We start from the raw sequence: 26,967 nt of genomic DNA on the forward strand, positions 1-26,967 counted from the left end.
AATTCTGAATGTATCAGTTTCAAAATATAACGGAAGTACAATTAATGAACCATCTCTAACCATTGTCAACACTGATCAATTCGATGCAGGCACTTATGTGTGTGCCGTAGTCAATGCTATAGGAACCGGATACAGTAGCAAGATCCTACTCATGATAAAAGGTAAAATATTAAAGACTAAAGGTGCTTTATTTACTTAGTAATTAAAAAACTTTTCGCATGTGATCATACATTTTGTATAAACTCAATAATAAAGCTTATCAACAACGACACAAAAGGCCAATAGGCAATTTACATTGTCTAATGATAGCATATTGTCTCCTGAAATAAAAGAGAATTCCGACAAGATTCCAGGATTTAAATTGTCAAGACTTTTGAAAGGTTTTTGAATAAAATCATCGTGGACTACCAAACATCTGTCATGCTATATATTCACTACGAGGCAAAAACACTAATGTCTTAATTTGACAATCTATATGTATATTTCAAGCGTTAAAGGGACACTAGTTTTCAAAGTAATGTTCACCAAATTGACTCAAACTCTCACATTTGATTTATAACATACAAATAGATCCAAATTACAAAAACCCCTAAAGGATCAATTAAAGTTATTGTGAAACTGCATATTCTAGAGGTGGCATGAATCAGATGTGGATACTGAAAAATTCCAAAGATCTTTTAGAGTACATATAATCTAAAACTCATTCATCTTGGAATAAAATTAAAACATTTGACCTGTCAACACTTTACGAAAGAATTCCCCATTCCAAACTTAAAAACAAATTGAAAGAGTTGACATTGCTTTGTTTTATAAAAAAGAATGGCCAACGTAAAAAAAGTATCTTGTCTTAGGGAGGGATAAATCCTACTTTGTAAAAAATCACTCTGATTCAAACAAAAAATTCTCTGAAACTGACATTATCAAGATGCTTGATTTCTTGATTAACATCATATTTGTTACGTTGGGAGGACGTGTTTTTCAACAAATTATCGGCATACCCATGGGAACCAACTGTGCCCCTCTTTTTGCCGACTTGTTCCTTTATTCTTATGATGCTGACTTCATACAGGAACTTCTTAGGAAGAAAGAAAAGAACTTTCCTTTCCGCTATACAGATGATGTTCTCTCACTAAATAATTCAAACTTTTGTGACTATGTTGAACGCATCTACCCCATCGAACTTAAGATAAAGGATACTACAGATACAGTTAAGTCTGCCTCATATCTTGACTTACATCTAGAAATTAACAATGAGGGTCGGTTGAAAACAAAATTTTACTACAAAAGATATGATTTCAGCTTCCTAATTGTGAACTTTCCATTTCTATGTAGCAACGTTCCAGCAGCGCCTGCTTACGGCGTATACATCTCCCATTTGATACGATATTCCAGGGCTTGTATTTTCTATCATGATTTCCTTGATAGACGGTTGCTGCTCAAAAGGAAGCTATAAAACCAAGAATTCCAAATGGTGAAGTTGAAATCATCCCTTCGTAAATTTTACGGACGCCATCACGAGTTGGTTGACCGTTATGAAATATCCGTTTCACAGATAATAGCGGATATTTTCCTTATGTCGTAACTGCAATCCCGTCCCCTTTTCACGAATGTGACCTACCGAATTAGACTTTACCGGGGTTGTACTTATATAAGCAACACGACGGGTGCCACATTTGGATCAGGATCTGCTTACCCTTCCGGAGCACCTGAGATCTCCCCCAGGTGTTGGTGGGGTTCGTTTTGCTTAGTCTTTAGTTTTCTATGTTGTGTTTTGTGTACTATTGTTTGTCTGTTGTCTTTTTCTTTTTTAGCCATGGCGTTGTCAGTTTATTTTCGATTTATGAGTTTGAATGTCCCTCTGGTATCTTTCGCCCCTCTTTAACAATGCATGAATTTTCTGTAATGTATAATCATTTCTTGTATTTTAGACTAAACGCCATATAATTAAATATCAAGATGAACGAAAAATGGCGATAGTGTATGATTGATTTAAATACTTCAAATAAATATAAATACACACAAGCATGTGCAATCGTATTACGAAGATCATTCTAGGTCTGATGGATTTCATGTCATAAATTAAACAATATCTTAATAATCGTTTCCATGTAACAGAATGATTTCTTGTTAGTAGAATCAGTCAGCGAAATCGTTCCCCGGTGGCTCCGTTGTTTCACTTTTTATTGTTGACATTATATTTTTTATAATTACTGTACATGCTTTACACATTCGTAATCCACCTTAAGATTAGTCTCAAATTGAAGGTCACAGGAAATCTGATCAACAGGTTGACTAACTGACTTGCAAGCCAATAATACACCAGCAATGTTTTTGAGCTCATCATGACAAATTAATACAAATTGACTGACTATAACAAAATATTTTTTTTTTTTATACGCTTCAACAAAATAAAATCATATTTTAATTTTATGTCTAAATCATAGTTTAGGCTCTTCTAATCATTTATAGATCCAGAACAGATAAGTGGTGCTTTAGTCCCAATTGTTGGTGGCGCGATAGGAGCAATAGTACTTGTTATTATAATTTGTGTTGTATTCCGACGGTAATTATTTTAGTTATATAAGTAAATTATGAATTGAATAATTCAGAAAAGTAAAAGCCTATCTCTTCTTTAGCAAATGTTTTTGGGAAGCCAATCTGTAATTTTATAGTTCAATTTTTTCGAATATTATTATATTCATTTAGAAATCATACAAACTATAAAAAAAATATAGCAAATTAATTCCCACTGCATATATTATCATTTAGCTTTATCCAGCATTACATGTTTAATTCATTTCAACTGCTATTATGATTTTCTAATTCATAAGAAGACGAAATTCACACAAGAAAGATTCAAAGGGACAGAAAGTGAACACCAACCGTATAACCGCTGCTCAGGCCGTTCAGTTTAGACTAGGTATGATATAAATTATATATGATACATTTCAGGTTTTCGTTTTATTTCGATTATATTAACTTGGATTATTTATTACATAAACGACTTAATTATCTTAGGAAATTAACGTTAACATGGGTAAGACTGTTACTGGCAAATCAATCCGATATTGAGCTACCTGTTATTGGTCATATCTGCCGAGTTTCTTATTTAGGGTACTCTACTCATCCACGAAGTCCGCATCTGAACGATATCACAAAACGACTAATTTTAGCGAGCAAATATCTCTTTCTCCTTTACTCTAGCTGGACTTCAATACATTTAGTATTTTCTATCACACATAGATCACAATTGAAAAGATAATTTTCATGGCAATAATTTACCGCTCATAACATGCAGACGTACTATTGTGTTTAAATCTAAAAAAAAAAATATTTTAATTGAACCCAGGAGATCATATTGTCAGTTTTTAAACCATATAGTTCCACATCTTGTCAGGTAAGGGAATTTTTTTAACCGATGATACAGAGATCTTTCATTATTACATTTTAGAGGGTTACAGTGCTCTATTTCCTTGTAAAATCACATGTATTAGCAAACTATAGAAAAAAATATGATTGCTAATGAGATGACCTTCCTCAAGATACCAAATGACGTAAACGTTAGCAACTACTTTATTTGTCATCTTACGGTCGTCTACAATGAGAGAAAACCCACATTTCATATCAAGCCGTAAAATATCTCGACTTGACAGGTTAAGTTTATTTGGGTTTTTTCTTCGATATGAAAACATATTTCTATTTCAATAATAACATATCAGATGACAATCATTTTCGTTATGTGTACCTTAAGTTGCGATAATGGTCATACAGTGGACTGTGATTTATAACAATTTATTTGTTGCTGTAATTTAAACAATTGTTTGCAGATATGAAATTTAAATGCAAGCTGGCACCTTATGATTGTAAATTATGTTTGCATTTTTTGTATTTATTTTTACGTTTTATAATCTGAATGTATGTACTGTATCTTTGCAAACAAATAAACAAGGACTAATGTACATGGATAAATATAGAATAACCATACATTGTCTGTCTCGCAATATACATTATTTGTACAAGGGTTAGAAACAGGTAAAAGGTGAGGCTTTCTTTGCCGAGCATTTCTATCCTGTTTTGGGCCGAGTACAAATATAAATTATATTTCGAGACACATTATGGCTATTCTTTATATACTGTAACTCCTACAACTGTTTAAAATGAAACATTTGAGTAAAAACCGTCATTTTTTAATTTGAACCTATACTTTTAATAATGTCATAAATAAACTCTACGGAAACGCATTGTCAACGTCGTAAAGAAGGCGATATACGGTCAGTGACTGTATATCACAAATGATTAAACGGTCAATGTAAAATATCACAGCTGCAGTATATATGCCAGTTTCCTCTACAGGTACTGATGAGGATGAAGCTCCATCTTCAATACTGATGAATCTAAACCCACCAAGAGATGACCATATCAGTATAAAAGTCCATGAGCTAAAAGAATATATTTTTAAAAAACAACTGAATGACACATTAGAAGATGAATTTAAGGTAAGGAGTTGTTAGATGCTTCATGATCGAAATTTGATGTATCCCTAAATATTAATTTACATATTACTAAATTTTGAAGTATTACATGTCGTTGATGTATCTGTTGTGTTAATCAAAAGACTGTCAATGTGTGGCAAATTAATAACTTTATCTGAATGTATTAAGGTGAATGTTTATCATGACTACTATTAAAATTAATACTGAAAAGACTACATGTCATAAATAAACTCTACGGAAACGCATTGTCAACGTCGTAAAGAAGGCGATATACGGTCAGTGACTGTATATCACAAATGATTATACGGTCAATGTAAAATATCACAGCTGCAGTATATATGCCAGTTTCTTCTACAGGTACTGAAAAAAAATTAATTGAAGATGAAACATCATTTTTATTTCCTTAGTGTATATTTTACATAGATATTAAATTCCTTTGTTTTCCATCTCGAGCGTTTGCTTTATTCTTAATACGATAACCGTAGCAAGCCAGAATATCCTTTCAATATTTACACCTTAGAAAATAAAATATGGAGTTCTACATCCCACTACAAAGGCTCAGCTAAAGGAAAATCAACCAAAGAACAGATTTAAAGAAATATTTCCATGTGAGTATTTGAGAGATCTTCAACTAACAATGACTTTTTATGCTTATAAACTATTAATTTGGTACGTTTAAATGAATTCATATCACAGCATTTTCATATCTAATATAAAGTTTTGAAGATTATTTTCTAACGTCCATGTGAAAATTTAAAAAAATTATAACAAAAATAACACAAATGATAACAGTATTAACATCGTATTCGTACAGTCACGACTACACTGCAGTAATCACCATTCTCTTGTAGATGACCATACAAGGGTTGTGTTGGAACCAGGTCATGGGATGTCCTCAGATTATATAAATGCTAACTATGTAGATGTAAGTTGTAACATGTATCATTTAATATCCGTGTACGCAACAATTTTAAGTTAAAATGAAATATTAATCTGAAATGTAGTTATTTGATATAGAAAAGACTGTTGGTTTTTTTTTCAATGTATTCGAAATATATAAGGAAAGCAATTACTATATTAACAGATCAACGAAAAAACATATAAATGTTATTAACATTTTGAATTTGTTAATAAAACTTAAAACGCAGAATGTATTGAGTGATTTTAAAGTAGTATCATACCACGTGACATCACTTCAGACAATTGTGCGTCATAAAGGTGGAACATGCATAATGAAGATGTTTCTGATGAAGATAGCTTACTAAATATTTGTTTTATATAAAATATCATTATGTATCGCGGGTGATGATAACAGGTTTGTTTCAAATTTCTATTTATTATTTCTATTTTCAATTTCCAATTCAAGTACTTTTTCATTTATCAATACGAAGTTGAAAAATTGAAATTGCTTAAACAAAATAACCAAATCAAAAATTAAACATACAGATAAATAATCCGTGATCCTGAGCTCAGCCCAACGACAACGTGTGTTCAGAATTTACAACAGAAACGAGCGCTAAATAACGTTTTAACGTGTTTCAATCTGTAATAAAGCAAACTTTCGTCAATGCCAACTTACAGTAATCTATATTATTTGATTAAAGGGCATTAGCTGCTTAAATTCATTACCACCAAATTGACAAAAATCTTTAATTTGATCTATAATTTACTTAAATATTTACGTGAATTACAAAGGTTTCTTAGGAAATAATAAGCAATGCATGAAATCGAAATAAAGTATCAGCTTGTATTTCGTGCTAATTTTAGGAATGGACACCCTCTAATCCATTATCGAGATGAATTCAGAAGACAGTCATGTGACCCGATATTAACATAAATATTGATATAAATGAACAGACTAGACGTGTAATATTCTTAATTATTATCCATTTACAACAGTAGTAAGATATTTTAATAGTCTGTAGGTATTAACATATTTTTTTTTTATTATTTGAAATTATCAACTATACAGTTATGAAATATTATGGTCCTACATTCTGTCGATACAATGTACTTACATTTTAGTATTGCACAAGGTCAAACTCTACCAAGACGGTTGATGACGTATTCACACTAAATCCTTGTAATGTGAACCGATTGATAGTTTTGTTTAGTATAACATGATTTATTTCTTGGTTGTCATTGCCCTTGAGTTAGCTTTCAGTATCTGTAAGTCTTATTGGATCGGTACTTTGTATCTTTTGCCTTTTTGTTAGTTATGTTTGTGCCTCGTACCAATGTTATGAATGAAGCCATTTTCAACTAATCTTTAAAGTTTATTCTTATTGTGTGATTTAACACAACTTTTCCATGTTTAACGGACGGTTTTCAAAAATCAGGCCGTTGGTTTTTCTCGTGTGAATTGTTTCACATGTTGTCATATCGAAGCCTTCTTTAACGGGCTATATGGTATTAATTTTGCTCATTGTCGAAAGCCATACGGTGATCTATGATAGTCGTTTACATCCATATTATTTCGAATATTCGTTTATAGTTATCTCATTTGCCATCATACAACCACGTCTTATTTTTTATCAAATATATTTGTGGAAACTTTTATGTAAACACCTTTTAATTGCAGGGTTTCAAAAAGGAAAAGTGTCATATAGCATCTCAAGGTATGATAGTTATAATTCATGTTTATTCATGTTTCAATATATGTCACAATACATATACCAAATTCCTAGTCCACCATTAACAACTCTGTTTAGGATATTTTATCTACAGCTGATACTCCGATGCCTATAGCAAACAATGAATTCAGCATTTATATTTGTTTCTGCACCTGTTTTGGTGTACATTAGGCTACAACACCCCTAAAAACTATAGAGCTACAAAATCGGAAACCAAAACAAAAAGTATCTTAAAAAAGTCGTACAAAAGACAAAAGATAAGTGTCTACAGTTACACAAGTGAATAGTACACCAGGAATTTCAAACACAATATACCCAAATTCATAAACATAATCGAAATTAAGGCTCAATAACTTTTTGTCTAAATTCAATTCATTTTGTTGATTTATAATTTTCATTTGTAAACAGCAATATCAACCAAGATATTTGTTAGTTTATATGTATAACAGACCTCAAAATTTTATTTAGTTATGAAATGCCATGATCCTGAGCCATAAAATGTATGGCATTAACAATTTAGATTTATTCACATGTTTCAGGACCACTAAAGAATACTATAAATGACCACTGGAGAATGATTTGGCAAAATAATACAAGAAAGATTATAATGCTGACAAATCTGGTAGAAGGCACAAAGGTACATATAGTTCACTATCATTTTATATAGTTAATTATATAGCAATATAAGAGATTTTATTCTAATCGCAATCACCAGGAAAAAAACCCAGAAACACAACAAAATCAAAATAGAACACAGAAAATTACAGATTGAGCAACACGAACCCCACCACAAATCTGGGATAAACTCGGGTAAGATGTGGGTATTCTATCTTATTATTTATGAAAATACATATCTGCGTCATCCTAACTAACATCCGCTCTCTTTCTTATGAGTAATGAAGTATTGGTTCCCCACATTGGCTTCTAAATTAAGTTGATATTAATTTACTATGAATAAAAACTCAACACAACAGTTATGTAGACCTCTTAGTTCCATTTTAAAATAAAGGAACCGAAAAACTTAAGTTGTTCCTAGTAAAAATTACCATCTCGTCACTCAAGTCTCGACTTTAATTTAGTGCCATTTCAAACTATCCGGTTTGCTCCAACTTTGACAGCACTATATCAAAATTGAAGAAAATAATTCACCTGGTTTTCTTTTTGAGCCTCTGAGCTTAAAAAGGAAAAAAAATTAAAATCATATGTTACGAGTTTCTTGTAATCAAAATGTTATCGGAATTATTGAACCAATGCATGCATATAAACAAAACTAAGTCCTGTATGTACGTTTTTGTTTTTCATTTTTTACGAATCTATAACGTATTATCGACAAATACGTTCAGCGATTGTCGGTCGCAAGCTAATACATTTTAGAGTTTTTTGCCGAAATTCCAACTAGACGTCTTTTAGTGAAGGTCACTGCATACGTGAAATTATCTGCGAATTAGAGTACAAGAAGACAATTATTCAACAGTAGTACATTTGTCCTAATTATTTGTCATTAACGCTGGACAATTTTCATCAAAAATAAACAAGGAGTCTTGTGATATTTTACCTTAAGGTTAACGTATTTATATTGGTTGCGTTGATTTATGGTTGTTTCCTCTAAATTTGATGCTTTGCAACAGGAAAAAATTAGACGTCACATATAAAAGACATTGTTGTGATGATCCCATTATGTTATATTATGTAGTTTGAGATCCAATCATACTTATAGTTATCAATATTAAAATAAGAAGATGCAGTATGATTGCTAATAAGGCATTTGTCAATACGATAAGATCTAACGGCTGATACATATAGACGGCTTTCAACAATGACTAAATCCCATAATTTATAATACGCTATTAAAGGCCCCGACATGATGACATCATTCAATGATTTTCAGAATGACAATGTAAGTGAAAACAGTTGTTGAAATCCATAAAATTCACAAAAGAATAAAGATATTTACTCATAGACATACTTGTTACACGTTTTAGAGGAAATGTGAAAGATACTGGCCAGGAGGAAAGCCGATGACGTATGGTTACCTTGTTCTCACCTTACTAACAGAAAAGGAACGGGCTGCATATATCACGAGGGAGATAGAGGTTGAAGATCAAACGGTATGGCAGACAGAAAATAATTTAGGAATTGAAATTAAAAATTGCGAATCGTAACCGCATCTGCTCTTATTTACAATAGCATTGGAGTATCGTCTTGGATAACAATGAAGATTACCATGGGGATAGTGTAGATTCATCAATAATTTGTATTACAGTTGTACAGATATGAATACATATTATTAATTTATGATACAACAAAATTGATTCAACAAAACGTTATAGTCCGCATCAACGTTGGTTTGTAAAGTTATTAGTAAAGCTAGCGGGAAAAGTGATAGGCCTTCAATTTTTTTCTTCTAGTTAAAAAGAAAAATGATTATCTTAGCTACGAAGAAGTGGGTGTATATTTTTATGACAGTCACTTAGTTCGTCAGTAAGTTATCTATTTTAGTCTCCGGATGCTGACTCAAATGCTATATATTGTATTGCAACTTTATTTGGTTTATCAGCTCTTCGATCTTTGAAAAAGTTTTGGATTTTCAAATATTTCGGCCTCCTCAATCATCACTTAACAGACATTTATTGTCGAAATGAGCTGGTGCAGCAAAATTGGTACCGTGAATATTAATGTTTTATTTGGATAGATGATCACATATAATTAGAAGTACGAAACAAACGAAATTTGTACAGAAAAAAAAAACTGTGTTTGATGCGCAAACAAATACTACATTTGAGATTGCAAACTTAAATCAATATTTAGTTACATACAATAGTAAGATCAGGATAAATATCTCTATTTATTTTTTTTTTTTTGTATCCACGGTTAATGTCATATAACTAAAAAAATTATTTGTGTAAATAAGGGCTACAGTAGTATACCGCTGTTCAAAAGTCATAAATACACTATTAGTGTCGAAATTGTATTGATGTTTTTGTTTTTGGTTTTCTTACAAAAAATAGTCTTATGTCTACTATGTCATGCTCCTTTTCTTCATTGTATGGGATAATAATAACAGACAAAAGAGAAGAGATGTATCACACAGTACCATTTTACTGCCTGGCCTGATCATGGAACACCAGATCCTCTGTACCTTGTATTGTTTCACAAACATGTCATATCTGATCATACAAGTACTGAAAATAATGGACCAATTCTTGTTCATTGCAGGTATTGAAATTTGAAAATTCAAATATTGACTTTGTTTCCCGCTATATATGCGTGTGCCATGACATTCGCCTTTAAATCAAATGTATGTGACTACATTAATAAACAGCACAATATTTAAATATTGCTAATACAGAAACACTAAACGTCGTTCAACAAAATGACTAGAATGAATATCGAATAATGTTTACAGGAAAACATGAAAATTCCAGAAATCAGTATTTAATTATATTATGTGATTTTTTTTACCCTAACAAATTACGATTAGTAGGATTTCTTGTCTTATCTTTTCAAAGAACTTTTTTTCATTATCCTTAATGAGTACAAAGAATAGGATTCTCATGCTTTTTTTTACGTAAATTTACAGTGATGATATCACTTTTTTTCACAACAGTGCTGGTATAGGCAGAACTGGGACATATATCGGACTTGATGCTTTATATGAAGAAGGACGTGATACTGGGTTCGTGGATGTCGTTAAGTTTGTAGAGAAAATGAGGTACAGCAGGATGAACATGGTTCAAACACCTGTAAGTTTTATTACTACGTTTGTCACACTAGAGAGTCAAATCTAGAATTTAAATAGGGTACCTGCACAGATTATAATAGCTATAGCAAAAATTGAAAAAAAAACTACTTACTTAATTAAAGTACTTTTTGAAATGTTAACACAAAAATAAATATTCATTGAAGGGTGTTAAGCGCACACAATCATGTTAAACACCCTACAGTCTTTGTTTTCTTGTCACAAGTCAGTGGTTGCCGTTGGTTCATGTGTGTCATATTTGTTTTTTGTAAATTATTTTGTTATATATTAGGCTGTTCGTTTTCTCATTGGTATTGTTTCATATTTTTAATTTCTGATGCCTTTTATATCAGACTATAAGGTTTTAGTTTTTCTCAATGTTGAGGGCCCACGCGTATGAGAAAAAAGAAGAGAAGTCTTATACCTGAAATAAGACAATGTGCATTTTTCTACCTATGTATACAATACTTGCTTTCAAATGTTTAGATGTCAGTGTTTCTGATGCAGGTTAGTCCAGCAAAGCGTCTCGGACGCACGTAATTATAAAGTGTTATTTTCATTCGAGAAACCAATATACAATTAAGTGTTTCATATTGTAGGGACAATATGTTTGCCTTCATTATGCCTTACTTGAGGCTTTCACAATGGAGGATACAAACGTTGGAAAGAAGAAATTTGGAACTATCTGGCAGGAAATTTTAGAAGATAAAGGCCCTGTTAACAGACGCCGACTTCATGAAGAGTTCGAGGTGCAGTAATATTTGGATAAAGCTTTTTTAAGATTTACATATATGTGGGTGTGTCCTGGAACTGCGTTCAAAAGACCCATTCCCAAATTTGAAAACAACAATGCTTGTTCTAGATGGCAAAATGTCTGCACTTCTTTACCTTTTTGAATTACTTTTTTTTATTTTAAGTAATACATTTTTCTCTTTAAGTAAGCCTTCATCTCGACACGGTATTTTTATGTTCCTTTTTAAAATGCAAATTTGATGCATATGTAATTCTGAATATTTCAATTTCAAATATTATAATGCATGAAATGTAATACATCTAAATACAAGTATACACTAATATAAGCATTCAAATTATACTGGTATATTGTAGATGCTTAAGGCTAAGAAATCTGAGCAAGAGAAAGCTGAATATGTTGCTGCTAAAAGCCCAGAAAATGTAGAAAAGAACAGAAATAAGAGTATTATTCCTTGTAAGCTGCCAATTAAGATTAATATTTCAAAGTTTTTGCATTTTAAAATATGATTTATTACTATTTTGATTTGAAGTTTCTGCATAAAGGTCATCAGGACGACTCAAAATCGAATATTTGATACCTATGATGTACATGAACCGAAACATGTGAGCAGCTTTATGACCAAAAAGTACCCGAAAAAAGCCAAATTCATCTGAGGTCAACTTTGCCTGTGGGAGTTGAAACCTTATAATTTCAAAATTTATAAACGGACCATTTCAGAAAGGTTTGTTGTAAATCATGTCAGAACCGAAGATATAATTAAAGTATATGTTCCCTCAGTTCAGAGTTAATCTTATTTCCGATGTTGATGATTAAACATATGTATTAGATAGTAAAGTCGTTTTTTGAGTAGATCTGCACGAAGATAAAAGAAGACTATATTTTTAACAAATAACAGTTAGTAATGTGTAATATCATCAACACATGGTACGCCACACCCAGTTTCAAATGAAAAAGGGTCGAAAAAATTAATCCCCTTTGATTTGACAGTTGTAGGAATTTAACCCTGTATATGATTGTCATAAATATATATCGTTGGTGTTTTATAGCACGTCTTTGATTATTTGGTGTTTCTATAAAATACTTTGGAAACTTGAGGTTATAAGGTTACTAAAGCTTGTAAACAGGAAAAACGGTGTGAAAATTTAATTGGTTAATTTCCAGTGATTGTTATTATCTTATATGCAATTTAATGGTATGTGAAATTTTGTTTTAAGCACTGGAAAAGATAAAACTATACTCATGCTAAATATTTCCTTATTTGAAATAAAGATAAATTCTGAACAATTATTTTGAAAAGTGCCAATTTAACAAAGGTTGATAGGGGGTATTACTCTTTAAGGGTGCCAAATGTAATTATCTAATGGTCAGTATCGATTGTACAGGATTTCACAATCGTATCTGTTTTCGTGGCTTTCTTGTGTAAAATAGATAAATCTGTTTTGTTTAAATTATAAATTGTTATTTACCTACTTAGTATAATGTCAACATTTATTATCGAAAATTAAATTGAATCATTTAAACTTAATCCATAAAAATATATTAGAGCATGTGTAGTCATTGTAAAGTTTGATACGATACATTAAACTATATATACTGCAATTCATTAAGACATTTCGACTTTCGTATTTTTGCATTCGTCTTAATTCGTACAAGGTTTATTTGTCATTTCTTTTACTTGATTACATTTGTACATCAAGCATGGGTAAGTAAGAATTTGTATTACTGCTATAGATAGTGGGCGAAAATGCAAAGTTGGCAATACATACAAGTCTAAAAAATGACAGCATTATGGCTAAAGGAATACAGTGGAAACAATATATCTCCACTGTTTTGGCCTTGTCGCAAACTTTCACAATATGTGACTCCGCGAAAGTCTATATCAGAAAGTTTCGCTTCAAACAAAAACGTCGAAAAGATAAATAACAGTCTCCTAAACATTAGAGGAGAAAGTAACCAAAACAATGTCGCATAAGATAGTTTTCAATTCTGTTTATACCACCATTTTGTGGAACTATTTTACATTGAAGAACATTAAAAGTCTTCATTTCTACGTGAAAGCGTTCATCAGAATATTCATGATTTCATAACGTCGTAGTCAAAATGTTTATCTTTTACTTTAATTTCGATCATTTCGATAATGCAATTAATAAAAATTTTAATAATGTTTCCAAATCATTCATCGGTATTAACGGACAATTTCAACAATCGTAATATTCTTTCAAAGATAAAACTTGATAAGCTCATTGATATGATGACAGTGATACTAACTCGGCTACAAATTTTCGACTTATATTCCTCCGCCGAATTGTTTGGTCGGAACATGTCCAATATTTATCTTGTTTTAAAGTCGAAGTTTTTTTTTGTTCAACTGATGAATATGCGAGTTGTGTTTAAACTGATACCGAATGAAACAGAATGATAGTAGTAACGTCACAAGTTCAAGTAATATGGAAGGTGTCTTTGTAGCGAAAAATGTTAAAAGATTTATTTAGATTTTTCAAAAAAATGACTTTCTGACATTCTTTTATTTATACATGTGTTATCGTAAGCCTTAGATTCTAGAAATAATAACATTGTAATTAGGTTTCCTTTTCCTTTAAACATAACGTAACAATGTGTGCAACAAGATCCCATCATAAAACCGGTGGTTAACTCGAGCATCCAAAATAGATGTTTAACTGTACTAATACTAATAAACAAATCATGGCATTTTTTTTTTGTAGCGGACAAAAACAGACTGTTTCTTATTTCATACAAAAAAGGACGAACTGATTATATCAACGCTGTACAAGCTCCAGTATGTATAGATAAATGGCTGTATTAGAAGGTTTGACTCTTATTACCCGAGCTCAGTACGTCGTGATGGCATACAAACTCGGACATGTTTTATTGACATTTACGGCTGTAAATTAATGAACACTTTAAAATCAATGAGTGTATCTCCCTCATGCAAAGCTCTTTTTACATGTCTAGATAGTCCATGGCAGTACATCAGCTCATTATCTTTTGTATTATCTTTTTGATTTTCGTGGCCTCTGGCATTACTACAAAGAAACCAATTGTAGAAATGTTCATTTAATGCAGTAATGCTATGTTATTACTTTTTACCAAACATTTACATGTAGATATAAAATTTTCAAGACAACAATAATTTTAATGTCCCTTCGGTATCTTTCGCCTTTCTCTTAGATCAACAATTTTCATCTTTTTATTATGAAGGTTCGATTTTTATTAACTTAACCTATTATGTTTTGAATCTTTAGTCATATACAAAATTCGTTGGATATTTAACGACACAGCTACCACTACCGGACACGAAGGTTGACTTTTGGACTATGGTTGGAGATCACAATTCGTCTACAATTGTCGTGTTTCTAAATGACCCAGCTGAGGTATATAATATTGTTTCTGTTTATCCAATTATTTCTGCATTATGAATCCATATTTAATTTCAGTTACATGTATTTAGATTTCTTTCACTGTGACATCATTAAAAATAAATTTTATTTGTAATTTTTAGTTATCGTGTAACTGCATCTACCCGCAACCATTGCTTTAATTTTTAAGAATTTCTACAGACCCAGTTTTAAATGTTAATGTTGCTTTTGTGCACTCTTTGTTAAATTATAAATTCGTGAGCTTGTTTGGCATTGTTTAATAATTATCTAATATAACAAATAAGGAAAAAGGGTATGATTGCCAATAAAACAATTATCGTCCTTAAAGTCAAAATTACTTTGATGTAGATAAATATACTGGTAGGATACCGTATGGTCTTCAACAATTAGCAAAACACATACCGCATATTTACTAATAAAATGTCCATTACAAAATATGAAACAGTAATCAAACGATAAAAACCTTACATTCTGATTAATGAAAAAACTATTAATTGAAAACAACAATGATATACAGCAAAACATAACCAACACTGAATTACAGGCTTTTCATCAGGAACAGAAACATAGCATCTGGTAGGGTTAGTCTTAGAGCCCAAACCTGTCCCTCCATTCAAACATAAACAAATTAACGTGTAGAACAGTTGGTGCTTTTTTTCGCGTAAGTTTAAATTCCTACAAGAGCATTGCATTCTGATTATATGAAATATATTTATGCAGGCTGACTTAGTATACTCAACTTCAAAAGACTCCTTTACATGTGGTAAATATAGCTTGAGATTAACAAGCAGAGAACAAGAAGATCTCGATGTTACAAGTTGTAAAGTCATTCTATCCAAGAAGGTAATTATTAAAATTGCTTATACATGTTATACTACTTTAAATATTTTTTTCCAAATTTATACCGTACAAACCAAGATGTTCAACGGTTTGCTTTATTGTAGGTTAAGGGTTCTAATTGAAAAACATATTTACACAAAATTTAAAGATGTATGGTGAAAGTTGTTAAAAAGTCCACTGTAAATTCACAATGTCTTTTACAAAAACCTTAATTAATTTTATCCTTTGAATTTATTATAGAAAAAACTTGTTAAACATAAATTGATTTCACTTATCTTAAACATTGAAGGATGACAAAGCGAGAGAAATAGCCCTGTATTTTGCAGTGACCAAGGGCCTTCCTGATCCACAGGTTTTGTGCAAACTTGTTAATCGTATATCAACTCGTGTCAGCATGTCAAATGATCCAGTGACCGTTGTCAGCGGGTAAGTATCAAATAAAAATATACTTCAAGTTATAAATGACACTCCCGTTTGATATAAAACTTTTTTTTTCGAGAACAACCTATTATAATTCCTAGTATGTTTAAGTTTGACAAGCAGATCGTACATTTGTATGTAATAACATTTTATAGTTTGTAAGCGTTTAACGCCACCGTAAGCGTTCTGAGATGCAATTGAAATATTTGCAATGTGGAGGTTCGTTCCTTCTAAGATCAAAGTAAGAAGAACTTTACAATCCTATGTTACTAAAAGTGTACTAAATTATGGTGCGAGTAGATGTTTATTGAATATAAAATTTTTGTTGGACTAAAACATACAAATGGAATATCAGTGAACTGCCACATAGTTACATAAACAATATCCTTAAGTTGTACACAATTCATCTAAATCCAGATCTTTGCTCGTTGTTGAAGGCCGTACGGTGACCTATAGCTGTTAATTTCTGTGTCATTTGGTCCCTTGTTGATAGTTGTCTCATTGGCAATCATACCACATCTTCTTTTTTATACTTAATATGTGATCAGTAAATTTAAAATTCTATTTCAATATTATTATTGCCTTTTATTTGTTGACACACAAAAAAGAGACCCTGATTTGAAGCAGCATTATTACAGCAAGCTAAAATGCAATACGAGTCATTTTGTAAATTTTTTTTTGGAGAACAAATTTCGTCTAATTTGAAGGATTGTCAGTTCCTTCCGAAGGTCGATTGTCCTTTCCGGGCACTCCGGCTTCCTCCACCACTTCAAATTAACCGCGAGGGAAATAGCAAAATAGTGCTTAAAGTGGCGTTTAACACCAATCAATCATTCGTCGAAACTGACAACATTCCTGGTAAAAAAATTAAAAAATACCCTAGGATTTTTTTAATATTCTAGTGATGGAGCCAAAATCTGTGGGGTTTTCTGCGCGTTTGTAAACGCTGTTTCCAGTATGACAATTGATAGAAATGCAAACATATTTCAACTTGCCAGACTGTTGCAGTTAAGGAGATCAGAGTTCTTTGCTGATTTTGTACGTATCATCATGATCATTAAGGTTAACGATCTTTATAAGTAATTAAGATGTGAACAGGTAAAAGCATTTTTTACAATCCGAGGATAATTATAGTCAAATCCTAGTATTTGCTTTATCAAACATCATTCTAGAGCGTTAAAACATAGATGACCGTCATGTCGGTTTATTTAGTTACAGACTATTACAATTTTTATAAAAGCAAAGTTGGTATCATCGTTTGTTAACTTTTTTAGTTGTTTACTTTGATTAAATGTTTTTTTTTTACATAAAAAGAAATTAGTTGTATATGTTCATTTAAGCCATGAAAATTTCCCCCTTATTCTTATTTAGTTTCTTCCCCTCAGTATACTAGTATTCCTATTGATGACAGCCCTCCTTGTTATTTACATCAATCAATTCAGTATATATAATTATTCTCTTTGTTTATTTTAGGAGGAGTACCGTCTTTGTTATGAAGCATTGAACTTTTATCTGGTGTCCTCCAACGTATACGAAAATATCTGATTTCTTTTAAAATCATTTCACGCAGATGACAATAATTATCCTGATGCGATAAGGAATTGGCGTTTTTGCAAAATGTCCTGATTCATTTAGAATAAAACTAGATAGTTGGTTAAGTGTATATTTATTTTTAAAAGCACATTTTTACCTTAAATATCAGACTTTGTATTCTGCTTATTGTTGTTATCATTGCATACATAGATTTATTCATTTGTTTAATGTTATCCGTTCGGTATTTTTTTTATTTTATTTTATACTACTGACAAAACTATGAATGTTATACCCAAGCGTTATTTACTTGTGTCTGTCCAGAGAAATATCTTTTCTAGGTCTGTGGCTATCGCTGGTTGTCGACTGTCTTCGTTTAGTGTCATAAGCTAAGATCAGGCCGGAATCTTCCTCGTTTGAATAGCTTTCCACTAGCATTGTTTTTGAAAGGGAATTTTAAAAATTAATGGGCGGTATTATTTTTTCTCCTTTTTGAAGGTCGTACGATGACCTGTAGTTGGTAATATCCTTGACCTTTTTGTTTTGTGAATAGTTGTCTCATTGGCAGTCATACCACAATTCCTTATTTTATCATGCAAACTACACTGGAAATCTTAATTCCTTACAAAAGACTTAATCTAAAACAGGTATGTTATTTTAATTTTCTTAAGTACAAGACTAGTGTAGATGATTTTTATCGGGTGTTTAACTCCATTTCAATTATTTTAGAAAACTTGGCACACAGAGTCCTGTGAGTGGTGAACATATCTTATGGTACTGAAAAATCTTCAGTTAATGTCATCAACTCTTCATATTATAATTTTTAATAGGAATTGTTGTTTGTGTCTAGTAAATATATTCTGGCTTTTAACCACATCTTCTCAAATCTCCTGACAACCAAGGGTTTACGATATAGTGTATGCCTTGCTAAATATACATGGTCGTACGATGACCTTGAAATGTGTAAATAGTTGAATGACCAATTTAAGCTTCCCATTTATCACTTTTTTCAACTCCGTACTACCTAGAGTCTGTAGTTCATTGTATTCCTTGCTAAAAATATATGGTCTTATGATTACCTTTAATGTCACAATAATCAAATTGCGCTGAGTACCCAAATTGCTTCCCTTTAGCAAAAATAGCGGCAAATTTATCTCTTTTTATCAAATTTTCAAAATTCAATATGACCGAGAGTTTGCAATACATAGTTGCCTTGCCAAAAGTACACGATATATGATGACCTTTACATTTGTAAATAGTTTAACTTAATTTTTAAGTAAATCACCAATTTATACTTCACCTACCACTGTTAATCAAATTGTTAAAGCCCCATTTGACCAAGAGTTTGCCGTACATTGTATGCCTTGTCAAATGTGCATGGTCTGCGAGTACTCTCAGATCTGTACTAAGTGTTTTTTTGTTGTTGGGATGTACAAGTACCCAGTCACGTCCACATGTTCTTGTTATATGTATATCTGATGAGTTTAGTCTTTTTCAGCTGATTTTATACCACTGTCCCAGGTTAGGGGGAGGGTTGGGATTCCGCTAACATGTTTAACCCCGCCACATTCTGTATGTATGTGCCTGTTCCAAGTCAGGAGCCTGTAATTCAGTGGTTGTCTTTTGTTGCTATGTTACATATTTGTTTTTCGTTCATTTTTTTTTTTTGTACATTAATTAGGCCGTTAGTTTTCTCATTTGAATTGTATTCCATTTGTAATTTCGAGACCTTTTATAGCTAACGATGCGGTATGGGCAATGATCATTGTTGAAGGCCGTACGGTGACCTATAGCTATTAATTTCTGTGTCATTTGGTCTCTTGTGGAGAGTTGTCTCATTGGCAATCTTACCACATCTTCTTTTTTATATGGTCTAATAATTATCTTTAAATATGTAGAAAGGTTATTTGGTTTTTTTAAACGATATGTTAATTTATGCTTCACATTCATCACTTTTATTCAACTTCTCAAAACTCCGTACGACCTAGAGTTGTCTTACATTGTATATCTTGCCAGGTGTAAAGGTCTTACATGTGTAATATGATGACCTTTAAATGTGTAAACGGTTTAACTTCTATTTGAAGTAACAAATCAATGTTTGCGTCACGTCTACATCTTTTTATGTAATGTTCCTATTTTTTTTACTTGAAATCATTTCAAAAATAACGAACGTTTAAATAAAAATGTTTTAAGGCCACTAAAGTTACGGTCGTGACAAATAATTCAAACAATCATTTGGATATGAATTAAATATTAAAAATCAAAATATAGTTTTCTCACAAATTTGAATTCATTTTTCCTCCTTTTTACAATAGTATGCAATGATTGTTGCTTCCTGTAGTTCATATATAATTTTGTATTTGTTAAACATTCTACGCATTTCATATCACATGCAATGATCCATGACAAGGAATATCGTTACTTCAATATTGTATTGCCATTGCTTTTGCTGTTTTTGTTATTTGTTATACTTTGACAAAGTGCTTTTAATAAAAAAAAATCGTCTCTTTAGAGCTTTGTTTTGGTTTTGATTTGTGTTCATCGTAAGGAGCTTGATGCAATGTTACACAATACATGTAACTCGATGCTTCATGCTTGATACAATGTTACACAATACATGTAACTCAATGCATCATGATTAAATGATTAATATATGATATCAAATATGGACAGCTCCGAGTTTTATGAATATAACACTTCTAATAGGACAAAAGAAACCCAGACAAATATTACATAAATGAGGTAATACACGAAAATAGAGTCATATCGTTTTGGCTGATATTTCATACGTGTTTCATCATAATCAAACAAACTCAGGCTCTAAGAAAAAATATTGTGTTTGAATATATTCATAAGTTGTTCTTCGCATTTTCAATTATTTAAGGCCAAGCTTTTTTGCATAAACATTTTTTTTTCAAATTATTCGACATTTTTATGTTAGTAAGTAATAATTACTTCGGGTTGAATGAAAACTAGCTTTCTTTGAGTAAGACCATTTAAATGTGATATGATAACTTCTAAATGTTCAAATATTTATAATCTAGTAGGTTAACAATTTTTAAGGAACAAATAGATTAGTTTTAACGGTTTGAATCATTTCATCGACATACCAAAAATAAAATTGATTTAATATCCAAAATAAACTACATTTGAGCACCAGTACACGTCAAGTGGTCTTTGTTATCATGACGAAGCCTGTTTTGGTGTTCTGGAACAAACAACACTAACTATATATATGCATGTAGAAAGCGGATATGCATAAAGGAAACAGCCAGCCAACGGTACAGGAAATCAAAAGATATCCCAACGATAACTAAAAGTTAACTTTCAACAAAATATTGTTCCTGTATTGAAAGTTAACATGGTTAATTATGAGTAATTTCTGCAAATATCATATGTAAATGTCAAGAAATAAGTACAGAAGATTTCTCCCCTCTGTTTACCTATTTTTAAACTTGAAAAGTTAAACAAAGTTGTCCCTTAATATAATCCACTGTGATCTTTTATCTGGGAAGCCTTAGACTAGTGACTTTTCACTTGCATCTAGTGCCGGCAAAAGTTTTGACATGTGGATTTTTCACTAATGAAAGTTTAGAGGTGTAGTCTCGCCAGATCCAAATTTTGGACCTATGATGTAGATCTTCTGTAATTACCCTTCCTTTGTCCTTAAGCCCGGCTAGAGTTTGGCAATTCCTTTGCATTTGCACATACCATTGTAGTGCAAGATTTGTAATATATTGTAATATATATTATATATATATATTGATTTTTTTAAGAATCAATGTAAGGATGGGTAGTCTTATCATACCCAAATTCTGGCGTGGGTCTTCAGTAAGTGTACTCATTTTTTTTCCTGGCAAAATTTGTACCCGTGTCTTTCACTTGCACCTGGTGTGGAGGAAAGTTTTATCATATGGATTGTTGTTATGAATTTATGTTAAGGGACAGTTTCGCCATACCCAAATTTGGACCTCTGGTGTAGACTTTCCATAAGTTTTCCCAATAAGGCCCTTTGCCCGACAAGCCCTATGCCAGTGCTTTACACTTGCACCTAGTGCGAACACACGTTTTGCCGTTGGTAATTGTTTTACAAGTTAGAGTTGGAACAGATAGTCTCGCTAGACCAAACTATGGACCTCTAGTGTAGGTCTTCCATGAGTTTACCCAACTGGTCCTTTTTGCCTGAAGGGTTTTGCTAGTGCCTTTCATTTATACTTAGTGTGGACAAAAGTTTTGTTGTAGGAATTTTTTTTTTTTCGAATTAAAGTTTTTAAAAACAGTAGTTCATTTGCGCCACAAGGTTGTTCAGTGCTGAAGGTCGCGTTATTTGGTCTATGGCGGATATTAAGTAGTTGACTCAATGGCAATCATACCACATCTTCTTATTTCTATTTAAGTAAAATCAGTTTAAAAAATATTACGATTAATGTTAACTTATTGATCTTCTGAATAAACTAGTTCTGAAAGGTTATAAATTTAACACTGTACATAGAAATATTTTTAAATACTGTCTTCATCGGTACTAACATTTATTAAATTAAAACATAGCTTAACATGTAAAGACACAAAAGTATACTGTTATGAATACGTATAGTCCTTAATCTTGTTGATACTGATATAAATGCTTATCTCGAACTGTTTATTATGTTTTTACATAAAATCCGTTGTATGTTTACTACCTCTATTATTACGAGATATATAGAACACTAAGCAACATATTATTTTTTCTTTATATAAACTATTTGTGTTGGGATAATTGTTCTATTACAGATTCAGTGCATGTCGATTTTGCTGATGGTGACTTTTGTGTTACACCTGACCTGGTCCCTGGTTACACATTCAGTATAGGTTTTGATTACTAAATACTAGTGGCTATATAAACAGCAAAGTGTACCTCGTCGTTTTTTTTTTTGTTTTCCATTAAAAATATTGATAATATCTTAAGTAAAGCCATGCTAATTTACACTTTTTTTTTCTATAGCAAAACTGCTGGGTTGCTTGTTAGTAGAGTTTTATATATATAAATAACTATGTTCAGAAAGAGTCATTGTTTCTTCAGGGACTTTGTAAGTTTCTTATATACATGCGATAAAAGAAAATATAAAAGCGACAGTAATCTAACGACACACGTCCAGCATACGCATGAATCTAAAGGCTGTCATATAAGACTGTTGGTATTGACATTGTCTGCTGTATGTCCCGCTTAACTTTAACAATGAATTCTAATAACATTCTGCCTATTTTACATGATAATTATATTCTTTTATTTTATGTTAAACTTGCATGCAAACTCTTAACAAGAGTAGATACTGAAATGTCTCACCTGCATTACTTATGATTGAATTTATGTTAAAAGTCTGTATTGTGAAGTTTTTAGTGAGCATGATGATACCGGCGAAGGGAAGAAGGATAAAAGATTGATATTCGTTTATATTCAAATAACCATGCACGTTAGAAAAAATCGGATAATTATTATAATAAAGAATTGTTGCTTTGTTCCTTATTATTCCGACTCATTTATTGTAATTTGATTAAAAGTGTTTTATTTTTTGACATTCAAGTACAAGTCATTTGATTTTTTGTCGAGCCTGCGACATTTACGTCGCGAAAGTAAGAAAGTCGGCGTCGGCGTCGTCATCGTTAACATTTTGGTTCAGTCTTTGGTTAAAGTATTTTTAGACATCAATAATTTTTCAAACCTTTATGGAATTTTATGAAATTTGAACAGAAGCTTTTTTCATGAGCAAACGACTACATTAAGTATATCCATAGAAAATTTTGAAAATATTTATTTTTTTTATTTTTTAATTAAATACTCAGTTAGTTATTGAAAATGTACCACGAAAAATGTTAAAAAAAAAAGTATTTGTCACCGACCTCGTTTTCAAGAAATAACCATGTTTAGAATGAACCTAGAGGGTATTAAAAATACTTTGATTATATGGGGGAAATCCGCATTTTTCTTCTACATTTTTCTGTTTCCTATATAAATCGTGTAATAGAGTCCATAGATTTTCTAAATCGACTTTTTCTTCCTATTTATGTAACATACCAAAAATGTTCCTGTAGAAGCGACACAACCTTAACATTTTGATGAGATAAAAAAAAACTGAACTCGTGACGTCGTCATATTTACATAACATGATGATGTGTTTAAACTTCAAGTATATATCGTTGCAGGTTGGTTCTTTTCTCGCTTTCATGGGCGTATATTTTAAGTGAAATTATAACGGTTAATAAATACGATATGTTTAATGTTCTAAGTCAATGAACACAACAATACTAAGTTGAATAACACAATTAATAAGAAATCATCCCTATGTTGCGATTCAATAAATAATATGATTGAAGTAATACCTTTTCTGTATTTTGTGTCTGAGTTTTCAAATCGAAAACTCAGAGAGGAGATTGGCATCACCGTCAGAATTTTCTACTTACTGGACTATAGAAACTTGTTCAATTTACCATGGGAACCAGTTGGCAAGAGTACAATAATTCAGAGTGGACTGTAATCGGAAAAAAATCTCTCAATGGTATTTTCAAAAGCTATAAACTAGACAAGCCATAAAAGTCCACATTACCTTTTTCTTTAAAAAAAAAAGAAAAATATTTCGACTGTAGAGAATTGGTATAAACAGTTTGTATAGTCCTAGAAAAATTCCAAAAAGACCAATCATACCGAGGTTGATACATGACATGAACACTTGTCTATTTAAGTCTGTATTAACAGAATGTATATATATAATATGTTTAATATGCCTATCAAAAATGAAAAAAAAAACAATCATAAGGAGGTTGAGACATGACAGGTACACTTTTTTTACTGTTGAAGTACAGATACATTCCTTTTCCTTTTCCTTTTTTTTTTGTGGGGAATGTTGTTGTTTGGTTGCTGTCTTATTGAAATATTTAATTCTCTCGTGATTTTCATTTTTAGAAAAAACAAAAAATGGAGATCTGCATACGCAGTCCATGAAGCTAAAATTCCAGCCTTAAAACAACTTGCAAGTAAGCCTGACATAAAATTCAAATTTGTAAGCCACAAAAATCAGTGTGAATTTAACGATCAAGTTTCCAAGGTCATTGATATATTGAAAGTAACCATTTCTGCAGATAATCGTGACTATGCCCTAAAAACTGATGAAAAAGTTCAACAAGATATCGCTGCTCGCAACAAACCTGTTAAGATTGGTGAATAGCATGGTTTGGACACCGTCAGCGAGTATGAAGGTAACCCTTTTGCTGATAATTCTGAAGATGAGCGCCATCTACGACAGGCCAAAACCAGGGCTATACGTAAAAGAAAGGCAGTCACACCTAAAGACAAATCGAAGAAATTCACAGCTGACAAACTTTTTCGTGGCTTTAGCGAAACACCTGAAACAAGAAGTCATACAAATAATGCACAAACAACACCAAGATATAATGGTTTAAGATCAAGCACCGCAAACTTCCAAGCAAGGAAAGGACTATCCCCAAAAGACATCTGCTACTTCTGTGGTGCCACATGACACTGGTCAACTAACTGTCCATAAAAAGCCAACAAGTCTATCAACACCAGCATTATATAATAGTTTAAAATTTTAGAAAAAAAACTTGTATAATAGGCTGATAGTTTAAAAAATCTAGTTTTACCTGTACTTGAATCTGGTTATTTTTTTTATTTTACCGATACACCTCCTTCTTTATTTTAATATCAATAGATCTGCTTTTTGAAAACAACGATTTTGTTGAACGTGCAATCGCAGATTTGGTATGCACGGGTCTCGCTAAGGAAGTTAGCACTGTTCATTTTGTTGTTAATCCTTTATCGGTGTCGGTCAACTCGTCTGGCAAGGAAGGGCTGATAAGAGTTGAAGTTAGATCATATGTTCATTAAAGAGTTAGAATTTTGGCATTATTCACTAAAATATTTACCTAATTGCGTGTGAGCACCAGTTCGGTGACTTCCCGAGAGGTTAGCTTATACTAATGCAAGTTCATATGCGGGCTCTGGCTACATTGTGCATTTTTCTGATCAAATCGCACATCAGATGTGGACAAGAGAGTTAATTGGTGCACGCACCAAATTTTCGGCCAGAAATATGGAGATTTTTGGTGTAAAAAAAAGTGCAAAATATTATATAAACAATCTGTATTATTGAGTTGACTTTAATCCTCAATTGCCAGAACTGGTCCAATCCAATTAGTTATAATAATGCTATAAAATATAACTTAATAGTGCAGATGATGAAATCGAATATCTTTTAAGTGCAGTTGGTAAAATGGAATATCATCTACTAGTAATTCATTTTCAAGACTTGATTTTGAAACTCGTGACTATCAAAGTTGCATCTACTGACAAAATATTTGTATTCCTCATCTCAGATATGGACTTAAACGCAGCCTTTCGCCTCATTAACTCATCAATAAATTTTATGTCAAGATGACATATTTTTTAGGACCCTCGATTCTGACTATTACAGACGCATCTACTGACAAAATATTATTTCTCCACGAGTTGTATCTCAAATATAGACTCTAACGCAAACTTTAATTAGTCACTCATATGTGAAATGTAGGTCAAGAAACCTTATTTTTATCAGAACCCCTTGGTTATTCAAGACGCACCTATGAACAAAACCTCATGAACTATGACTTATACTTCCACAGATAGACGGAGAGCCGTGGTGTAGTGGTTAGTGCATCGGACTACTAACACAAAGGTTCCTGGTGTCCCCGTTACGGGAAGAACATTTCAGGGACTGAATTTTCGGCTCTCCCTTGACACTATTTGCGAGTGTGGTCTTGAGAAACGATGATAGTCCGTCGGAAGGGGACGATAAATGGCTGACCCGTGTTAAGAGAGAGCCATATCTCTTGCACGTAAAAGACACCCTTGTAGATTTCGAAAAAGAGAAGGCTAATGCCGCTACAAGGCAGCACTCGCACCCGCAAAGTGGAAAGGGATTAATATAAGTTGCAATAACTTGTTTCCCAATCCACTATAAATAAATATGTTTAAACTAGATAGATGGACTTTAACTTTGTGATAGACAGATGAAACACTATATCCCTTCCCCAACTTCGTCATGTTCGTTTGAAAAAAGATATAAAAATATATCTTAAAGCAAACAAATATCAAATAATTCCTCTCAGTAAAGGTTGAGAAATCCTAGAC

General features: G+C 31.9%; 1 protein-coding gene across 1 annotated transcript; it reads left to right on the forward strand.

Moving 5' to 3' along the window:
- The first annotated feature begins 2,837 nt into the window (after nucleotides 1-2,837).
- LOC127705439 (receptor-type tyrosine-protein phosphatase gamma-like) lies at nucleotides 2,838-20,318 on the forward strand. Its single transcript, XM_052209755.1, has 17 exons — nucleotides 2,838-2,920; nucleotides 4,354-4,496; nucleotides 5,014-5,101; nucleotides 5,345-5,418; nucleotides 7,075-7,111; nucleotides 7,666-7,763; nucleotides 9,109-9,234; nucleotides 10,191-10,342; nucleotides 10,734-10,869; nucleotides 11,465-11,614; nucleotides 11,973-12,072; nucleotides 14,343-14,416; nucleotides 14,883-15,011; nucleotides 15,738-15,860; nucleotides 16,147-16,283; nucleotides 17,180-17,315; nucleotides 17,751-20,318. The coding sequence occupies exons 2-17, from the start codon at nucleotides 4,389-4,391 to the stop codon at nucleotides 17,820-17,822; spliced, it is 1,740 nt and encodes a 579-aa protein (XP_052065715.1). The 5' UTR covers nucleotides 2,838-2,920; nucleotides 4,354-4,388; the 3' UTR covers nucleotides 17,823-20,318.
- The last annotated feature ends 6,649 nt before the right edge of the window (nucleotides 20,319-26,967 follow it).

The sequence above is a fragment of the Mytilus californianus genome, unplaced genomic scaffold (assembly GCF_021869535.1).
Source record: "Mytilus californianus isolate M0D057914Y unplaced genomic scaffold, xbMytCali1.0.p SCAF_6, whole genome shotgun sequence".
Lineage (NCBI taxonomy): Eukaryota > Metazoa > Mollusca > Bivalvia > Mytilida > Mytilidae > Mytilus > Mytilus californianus.